This window comes from Crinia signifera, chromosome 9 (genome assembly GCF_055691185.1).
Source record: "Crinia signifera chromosome 9, ASM5569118v1, whole genome shotgun sequence".
NCBI classification, from domain to species: Eukaryota; Metazoa; Chordata; class Amphibia; order Anura; family Myobatrachidae; genus Crinia; species Crinia signifera.
In genome coordinates, this window is record NC_139225.1 from 70058595 (window position 1) to 70068097 (window position 9503).

Here is a 9503-nt window from a genome sequence, read left to right on the forward strand (position 1 = left end):
GGTCCCCGTGGCGATGGGCGCCGTGATAATACACAAGTACCGAAAATATTAACAGCACGGCAGTAAAATTAAAAAGAGCTCAAAAATATATAATCAATTACTGCAAGTTAAAAATGAAGATGGGTTAATTAGTCTGAAGGAGAAATGAGAAGAACACATAGGGCAGATAGATAGATATAGATGAATGGACTTCTTCAATTGCATCGATTCCCAAAGCAACAAACTCTATTAAAGTGCAACAAATACAATTATATATGCCGCATAGATCATACATTATTACGGGGAGGATGGTGAAATCTAAATCAAAATTATTAGATATATGCCCCAAATGTAATAACGCATCGGGAACCTTTTATCACCTGACATGGGAATGCCATGCGGTACAGGAATTCTGGATCAAGGTCAAAGAGGTCCTGGTAGATATGGGGATAGAGGAGGATGTTCTTACACCCAAATGTTGCTTATTGAACATAATTGGGGATGGAGGAATAGATAGAGAAGGGAAGGCCCTCATTATTAATTTGTGTTCCCTGGCTAAAATAATGATAGTCAGAACTTGGATGGCAAAAATGCAACAGGAGTTTGGAGGCTGGAAAGCACTAGTAGATTACATAATACAGCACGAGTAATATATCCACAAAAATAGGAACACGTTAGGAAAAGTTAACAGGATATGGAGTAGATAGAGAAATAACAATTTTTAATTTTTTTTTCTTCTCGTAGGCAAAGGAATGTATATAATATATAAGAAATAATGAGCACAGGATGGGAATTCGATATAAGAAAACGAACGCCTATGTAGAAAATGTATAGGAGAGGTATAAGAATGTATAAAATAGATAAATAAGAGAAAAATATGGCACAGATATTAAATATAAGAAAGTGCTTTCCAGTTTGGAAACACCAAATGAAAACTGGCTAAGCGAATCGCTATTAAAACAGCATATCATGATTCCTACTTAGACCTTTTAAAATAATGATAATAATGTAACGACATTAAGAGCAGAATAGGTAAATTCGTATCTGGTTTTATACTGGATGAGTAAGTGAGCAATAATGGACAAGGATTGTTTAGTTTAATGTTTGTATGTCATATATGGATGTACTGGATAGGGAGTAGGGGGGGGACTGTATAACATAATAAGAATGATGAATAGCCCTAATATGGGCAATCTCCCACTGCATTGTAATTGCATAAGATTTATGGATATATGTAACATCTGTATGTTATTAGAGTGGCCAATACCAATCTCTGCGTAGTGTGACACAATGTCATAGTCACGAGGCGCAGGCCAGACCGCTGCACCGCCGCTCCTGGACACGGCCGCATTTACTTTGGCCGCACAGCTCAGCTTGTTCCCCACTGTTCACAGCCTCATAAGTCCTGCCACACCTCCCAGATCCCGGCCGCACCCGCCCAGGTATGAAAATATGTGGACGGCCTGGGCATTTTTTTAAATAGGGAAGCCAATCCCGGGACTGAGCATTTTTCAATCCCGAGTACCAGGATTGAAAAAATGCCCCGGCATCCCTATATGGTATGTACTGTTTTATGTTTTATTTTTGTACTTGAAAGCAATAAAAAGAATAATAAAAAAGGGACAGTTAGGAGCTGATTGGCCGGTGATAAAGTACAAGGCACTTTATCACTTCTCCTCCCTTATAACTGCTTCATACATCTACCCCCAAGTTCCTTTTCATAAGGAGTATAAAATGCTCCTTCTCTGCATCAAGCTGTAGCTCTGAACACAAAGAATGGCAGGTTTCTATAGATGAGGTTTAAGAAAATTTTCTCTATCTTTTTTTTTTTTTTTTTTGTAATTGCTGTAAATTATACCCTTTTATCCACCGGCCCAAAAACCTGTTTGTTTTTTTCTGAGTCAACCTGGGACTCTTATGACCTGGCTTTTTTTCCGGGATAGGAGCAGGGTTTTAAATGGGTAAAACACGGGTAACACCTGTGACGCCCGACCCACATTCTGATTGGCCCACGGGCCAGTCAGTTAAAGAAAATGGATGACCATCGATGGGAAAAAACTATCGATGATCATCTATCACATCATTTATTACTATCTATGGCTTTTTCCAGTATGGCCATCCCTACATAAACCCAATGTTTTACACATATATTCAGTGTTAAACAATCTGCTCATGGAAGAAAGTTTCTGTGATGATGGAGGCAGCAGCAGCAGAACCCAGGAGGCATCTGATTACACAAGTTGCCTCCTGTGCATTAACATATCATTGTACAGCTGTCGCTTACAAAGTTTTCACTTACCTTTTACTTGCTTTTGTGATTTGGATGACTCCTCTGACAAAAATCATTTTGGAAAAGGGAAATCTCTTTTATATCGTTCTAGGTGAAATATTTATCTGTCGAACAACCATCAGGCAGTCACCTCATTCAAGTTATGTGTGACCTTATGTATTTGTAAACATACGAGGGTAGCGCTGTGTGGTCTCACAAACCCTTCTGCTGAAAAGACAGTCGGCACCTCTGCTGGAGGAACAACAGATGAAAGTTTGCACAGAATGGTCAAAAGTGTTTACACCTTCCACCTTGTGTCCAGTATGGCACCATTGCATCTGAGAAAAATAAACTACACATTAAACCTGATCTTTCTATTCATACAGTTTTCTCTTTCAATGGTCCTGGTGACACAGCTCAACATTGGGATGTAGGAGGGTCCGTAGGAGCCAGGCACCTATCCTAAAGCTTTTGGAGGGTAGGCTCCTCCCCGTCTGCATCCCAGACTCCTCATTACGTGTTAAGCTGGGTACACATATGTACAATCGTTGGGCCGTTCTTCCGTTCTGCGGACGAACGGCCGTTCGATTGTATATATGTGTACACAGTCCCGATCCCTTCGTTGCGATCGATAAACGGCCAAAAACGCTCTTGGCCGTCCACGGTCGGTCGGTCGCAGGCTCTTTGCTGCTTAATATTCTTCCGACAGGACGGCTCCATATCGAAAGAAAAGTGACATGTGTACGCACGTTCGATCGATATGCAGCCCGTTCCTGCGATCATTCCTCCCAAAAGCAGCACGCCCATGTGGGTGTTGACTAGCTGCGTCATCCCTCCATCAGCGCAGCATGTAAACAACAGGAAGTCTTCTCCCCCGTACTTTCCGCGCCATGCTGTTAAAGAATATTCGTTGTGTGTGCATTCCTTTTGAAATAAATAATCGTTGTGTGTGCATTCCTGACAGATATAGTTATAGAAGATAGATAGATAGATAGATAGATAGATAGATAGATAGATATGTGATGTTCATTGTTCTGCATAAACACTTAACATTTATTAAGAAATACTGACAAAAAATACTGTGAACACTTTGTTTATTTGAGGTAAAACGGTGGTCGGACCTGAACAGAGTGTCACATACAGGTGCTTGCCATGACATAAGTGCCACGTGAAGGTGTAGCAGGAACGCCCACCCACCCAAAAAACATCAAACACATTGGAACATGGTGGTGTATGTAGTGGAAAGCGGTCCCACGGCAGCAACGCATCACATGGGAACATCCCGGCCTGCTCACATGGGATGCATTGCTGCCGTGAGACTGCTTGCCATGACATAAGTGCCACGTGAAGGTGTAGCAGGAACGCCCACCCACCCAAAAAACATCAAACACATTGGAACATGGTGGTGTATGTAGTGGAAAGCGGTCCCACGGCAGCAACGCATCACATGGGAACATCCCGGCCTGCTCACATGGGATGCATTGCTGCCGTGAGACTGCTTGCCATGACATAAGTGCCACGTGAAGGTGTAGCAGGAACGCCCACCCACCCAAAAAACATCAAACACATTGGAACATGGTGGTGTATGTAGTGGAAAGCGGTTCCACGGCAGCAACGCATCACATGGGAACATCACGGCCTGCTCACATGGGATGCATTGCTGCCGTGAGACTGCATGCCATGACATAGGTGCCACGAGAAGGTGTAGCAGGAACGCCCACCCACCCAAAAAACATCAAACACATTGGAACATGGTGGTGTATGTAGCGGAAAGCGGTCCCACGGCAGCAACGCATCACATGGGAACATCCCGGCCTGCTCACATGGGATGCATTGCTGCCGTGAGACTGCTTTCCACGACATACACCATTTTAAGGTGCATGCTGCTGGCCTCCAAATAACCAAGAAGGAGAAAAAATGTTAAATAAAGTACACAAACTATTTTTTGACTTTATAATGCAAACCGTTATAAATTTTTTCGTATAAAGAGTGTACTACTGCTACGCCTTTTTGGATTTTTGAAATTTTTTTGGGCTACGGTATGGACTTTTCCGCTTAGTTCTTGTAGACATTTATGGACTTGTGTCATGTTTTCTTGCATTGTGCTTTCGTCGCTGGACGTGTCAGGTGATGGTGTGTTCTTCTCCCCCTCTGCACTGACATCTGAAATCTCGATGATATCTATAATAAGTACAGATAAAGAAATGTTTACCTTTCCACAAATGATACGTCACTATCCCATAAAGATGATTTGCAGTATACACTCACCATCTACACTGCTGGTGATCGCAATCACTTGGTGGCCCTCTGTGGTCCCTTCCATCGGCTGCGCTGCCTGGATATCATCTACAGTGACAAGGTAAAGTGACGTATTACTACCCCTTGTTTTGTGTATAAAACATGTGTTGTTGTGGTGGTGTGCTGGTACAAAACCTTACCTGTTGTACTCTCCTTCTTTATTTTCAGGTTGGAGGCCCTGTCTCTGCCTTCCTCATGTCTTCTCCTGGATTGGATTTCCTCTGAGTAAAAACAAGCAACATGTCAGCAAAACACACAAAATGTAATGGATCAAGACAGTATATTAATAAAGCCACCTAGGGCATTGTACTCACTTCTTTTAATAATTCCACACATTTTTTTTAGCTTGGCCTGCTCCTTGTGCTTCAGGTCCGACCACCGTTTCTGTAGCTGGTATTTGGACCTTCTTTTCCCAAACTTCTCCTTTATCTCCTTGCATACACGCTGCATAATAATTTCTTTTCTATAATTCGTCTTGGGGTATGTTTTCCGCGAACAATCCAAGTCCCTTCTATCCAGCATTTTTACCATCAGTTCCACCTCTGCAGATGACATGGCGATGAATTGGGAAACAAAGGTGCTGTACTCGTCTCCACAATATGCGGTGGCGCCAGACCCTCCGACATGGCTCCTCGATGTCCCGTGTCTGTGTGACGCCAAGCACGTGAGTGGGGCGGAGATTCCTGCGCTCATCCAATCACTGGGTTTCAAGCCACGTTCAGCACGAAAGAATATTCCGTCGTTGCTGTTCGAGTGATCGGAGCTGCGCTGCGAATTTTCCGTACTGTATATCGACATTTATTTCGGTGAGTAATAAAACAAAATGTGGAGTTTTCTATGACAGGGACTTTAATCTGTGGCCCATGGGTATGCTGGGGCTTGTAGTGACAGTGTATCCTATGTCCCACAGAGTTTCAACTCCTGTACTATAGTTACAGTATATCTAGTGGCCCACAGACTGAACACCTGTACATTAAATGGTTTATGCTGTGCTTTGTGTATCAAGAAAATAATATGCCTTTTTATTGTATTTTTTGGAACAGAAATTCCACCATGGCAGAGAAAAATGTCGAGTTCATGAAGGACTTCATTGAAGCCTACAGGGATCAAAATTGTCTCTGGAACACAAAATCCAGAGACCATTCCAATCGGCAGAAGAGGCTAGCTGCTCTGGAGGAGCTGGTGAGGGTGAGCCAGACATACTACCCCACAGCAAATGTAGAGTGGATCCGGACTCGGATTGCCAATATGAGGACCGTCTTTAAAAAAGAACTGAATAAGGTTGAGTCCTCAAAGCGGTCTGGGGCAGGGGCAGACCAAGTCTATGTGCCCAGGCTGTGGTACTACGACCTGCTGGCCTTCACGGTGGACCAGGAGCTGCCCAGGGAATCGGTCAGCAATACTGCAAGGGACCAGCCTGCCCCCTCCACCTCCTCGTGCAACCAAGAGGTTTCTGATGACACCATTTGCGGCACAGTAAGTAGACGGATTTTATTTTAAATATTTTTTTTTTAAACCAGATAAATATAACAACAAGTACAGTATAAAAATTGTGAACATGTAAAATTAACGAAATAATATCATTCTGCCAATCCACAGCGCCAACACCAATAAAATACTGCATGTATTCATCCCTGGTTAATTTGGCACGCATAGATGCATTTCTGGTATTTAAATTAGTATTAGGTATTTCTGGTATCTAAATAATTAGTTTCCAGAGATGCCAGTCCTAACGCCGCTTCAACTAGCTCACTTTCATCCATGGCAGCAACATGGTGGTGTGTGGGCTGCGTTCTTCTGCGTAGATATAAAAATATATGGAAGTCTTAAAAATCGATAGTGATACATCATTGTTACATCTTGTTTTGTTACAGCCATCGCTATTTGCCGAGGAGGAATCTTCAGCATCGCTGGAGGTTGCATCACAGCTGCCTTCACCGGCCCTCTGCTCCACCCCCACACCAACCGCCACCCCCAGCGCTCAACCTCAACCAAAAGCACCATCAAGAAGAGGGCGCAAAAGGCCGCGGCAGACTCCAGATGCTGCGGACGTGGCGACCACCAAGATCCTGGAGTCTGCTAACAGATTGATGTCCATGGAGGAAGATGGCGGACCGTGTGGGGAGTGTATTAGCTGACAATTTGCGAAAGTTAGACCCGGCTACAAGGGTTGAGGTAGAGCGGATCTTTTATGAAACGCTGTACCGGGCCCGTGTGGGGACTCTGTCCCGGCACACACGACTCACCGATGACACCCCTCTGCCTAGGGTTGAATTTCAACCCATCAGCCCTGCCCCTATACCCCAACAACCGTTATTTCACCCGGGGCAATATCAGCAGTACCAGCATTTCCAGCCACCAACCGGGCAAAGGCAGCACCAACCGGCACCGTCAGCTAATACACTCCCACCAGGTCCACCTGGTGGCCCCTTCCAGTGTTTATTGGAAAGTCCATCTCCCTCACAACCGGCGATGGATACAGGGGATTATGGGGTGGGACAAGTTTACCACCAAATGTAAAAATTGTATATAGTTGATTTCATTGCATAATTGTTTTAATAATATAGTTTAAATATTTTTATGTTTAAGTATTTCTTTATTATTTATTTCCTTGTTATTTATGTTATATTTGTTATAAGTTTATAAGTTAATAATTTATATAAAAATGTAACATTCTGTAATCTAGTTGGTGTCCGTGTGAAAATATCATTTACCATGCAGGGTGACTATAGGGCACAGATATACATATAGGGTACATGTATGTTGTTTCAATATTTACCTTCATGTATTGCTCCTGGAGACTGTACAAAAGTACCAGGAGAAATTGGCATAGAAATAGGTGTGGTGGAGCCACTACTTGCTAGTACATAAACACCAGTACTGGGTACAGTCTGCACTCCAGGTGTCGTGGCATTGTGCCCTCCAGGAATGCCTGGCACCTGAGTACTACCACTCACTTGCCGTGATTCGGTCAGTAATCTGGCCCAAGACCAGGCTACCGCCTCCACCTCCTCCTCCTTGCTGCAAGAAGACGCGGAGGACAACTTGTGCGGCACTGTGAGTATACAAATTTTATTGGCAAAATATTGATTTGTAACTGTACACACCAAAAAACAATATATTTACAATGACAAAAACGTACATTTTTAAGCAATCATGTCATTCTGCCACTCCACAGCCCCAACACCATTGAAATAATTCAAGTACTCGTCTCTTGACAACTTTGCATGCATTGATGCATTTCTGGTGTTTAAATCTGGTGTTTAAAACTGTCAGACCAATAGGCTCGTCAACAACTTGGCTTTCGTCCACTGTAGCCCCCAGATGTTGTGTGTGCACCGCTTTTCTGCGCATGTAGTTGTGCAGCACACAACAGGCCAGCACCACTTTGTCAATCTTATCTAGGCGCAGATTGATGGCACTGTGAAAAATTCTGAATTTATTACTCAGAATCCCAAACGCATTTTCAACCACTCGCCTGGCACGTGACAGGCGATAGTTAAAAATGCGTCGTTCCCTGTTCAGTGCCCTTTGTGGGTAGGGTTTAAGGACATTAGGGTGCAATGCAAAGGCCTCATCCGCCACAAAAACAAAGTTCAAACCGTGCTCATTTTCAGTCCGCTCTGGCAGATTCAGTTCATTTATTTTCAGTTTGTCATGGAAAAATGTATTCTCCAGGGCTCCTCCATCTGAAACTCTACCATTTTTACCAATGTCCACAAATAGAAACTCGTATCGGGCATTAGCGATGGCCATTAGAACAATGCTGAAGAACCCCTTATAGTTATAATAAAAAGAGCCACTCTTTGCAGGGGGCATGATTCTGACGTGTTTGCCATCGATAGCTCCACCACAATTAGGGAAATTCCAAAGATCACGGAAATCACGTGCAATAATTTGCCACTCCTCCTTGGACGATGGAAACTGCAATATAAAAGTATATGCGTATTAATAATCTGTTGGGTTGATTTTAGACCCATCAGCCCTCCCCCATTGCAGCCTCAAAGCTATTACTCGCCTTATCAAAATGACCCCCCACCCACTGGTGTAAAAGTTTAAATTAACAGGCATTGTAAAGATATACATATAGGGTACAGGTATGTGCACAGCTATACATATGGGGGACATGTATGTAATTTCCATATTTACCTTCATGTATTTGTCCTGTAGAACTTGGACGATGGCATCACAGGTGTCTGGTATTATCAGCCCCAGCGCTTGCGATGATATTGCGGTGGTGAATCTCAGGTCGGCAAGGGTCCTGCCTGTTGCCAGGTAACGCAGCGTTGCCACCAGTCTCTGCTCTGCAGAAATAGGCCTCCTGAAATAGGTGTCCTCTCTTTCTATTAAAGGGGTAACGAGTGCCAGCAGCTCCATGAAGGTAGCGTCATCCATACGGAGATAATTCCTGAAGTCATCAGGATTGTTCTCCCGTATCTCCTGTAGCAATGGCATGTGGGAGAAGGTGTCTCTCCTCAGAAGCCAGTCTCTGGTCCAGCAGCTCCGATTCTTGGTCCTTTTTCTTTTTTTAATAGCCTGCAATCTAATGGCCATAGCAGCCAAAATGCACGCACGAGCCTTCCTTCTCCTCAAGCTCATAATTAAATTGTTTGTAAAAAGGCCCAAATGCACCGATAGACAAACGTACGTACGTATATCCTGTACAGCTAGCAATGATCTGAATAGTCACGGCTCTATTTACTGTACTACACGAACGATTCTTTGTTCTGTGATCACGCCTCGTTTTGGTATGCTCTTTTAATCCAGCCCATTATGATAATGTTGTGTTCATTTTTATCGTGCGAATAGCCAGAACGGGAGAGTGTGTACGGTGGTACAATCTTTTTCTTGCGATTGTTTGGACGGGAGTACATCGGACGTCGCAAGTAAAATTGTACATATGTGTACGCGCAGATCGGTCGTATGTTTTGGACGGCCGAACGTGTATTCGGTCGAT

At 43.6% G+C, this 9503-nt stretch overlaps 1 protein-coding gene across 1 annotated transcript; it reads right to left on the reverse strand.

The window, feature by feature from the left end:
- Nucleotides 1-1671: 1671 nt before the first annotated feature.
- On the reverse strand, nucleotides 1672-9221 carry LOC146036866 (uncharacterized). The gene is made up of 3 exons (XM_083160721.1): nucleotides 8696-9221; nucleotides 8257-8470; nucleotides 1672-1742 (listed from the first exon to the last, which is right to left on the reverse strand). The coding sequence occupies exons 1-3, from the start codon at nucleotides 9143-9145 to the stop codon at nucleotides 1672-1674; spliced, it is 735 nt and encodes a 244-aa protein (XP_083016847.1). The 5' UTR covers nucleotides 9146-9221.
- Between the last annotated feature and the right edge of the window lie 282 nt (nucleotides 9222-9503).

Excerpts from the sequence above, each read along its gene's own strand:
- LOC146036866 (XM_083160721.1), bottom strand. The coding sequence starts at position 9,145 with ATGAGCTTGAGGAGAAGGAAGGCTCGTGCGTGCATTTTGGCTGCTATG. Across the intron at positions 8,471-8,695 it reads TACAGGACAAATACATGAAG|TTTCCATCGTCCAAGGAGGA; the intron begins GTAAATATGGAA and ends TTTATATTGCAG. Across the intron at positions 1,743-8,256 it reads GTTTCTATTTGTGGACATTG|AGCTACAGCTTGATGCAGAG; the intron begins GTAAAAATGGTA and ends CTTTGTGTTCAG.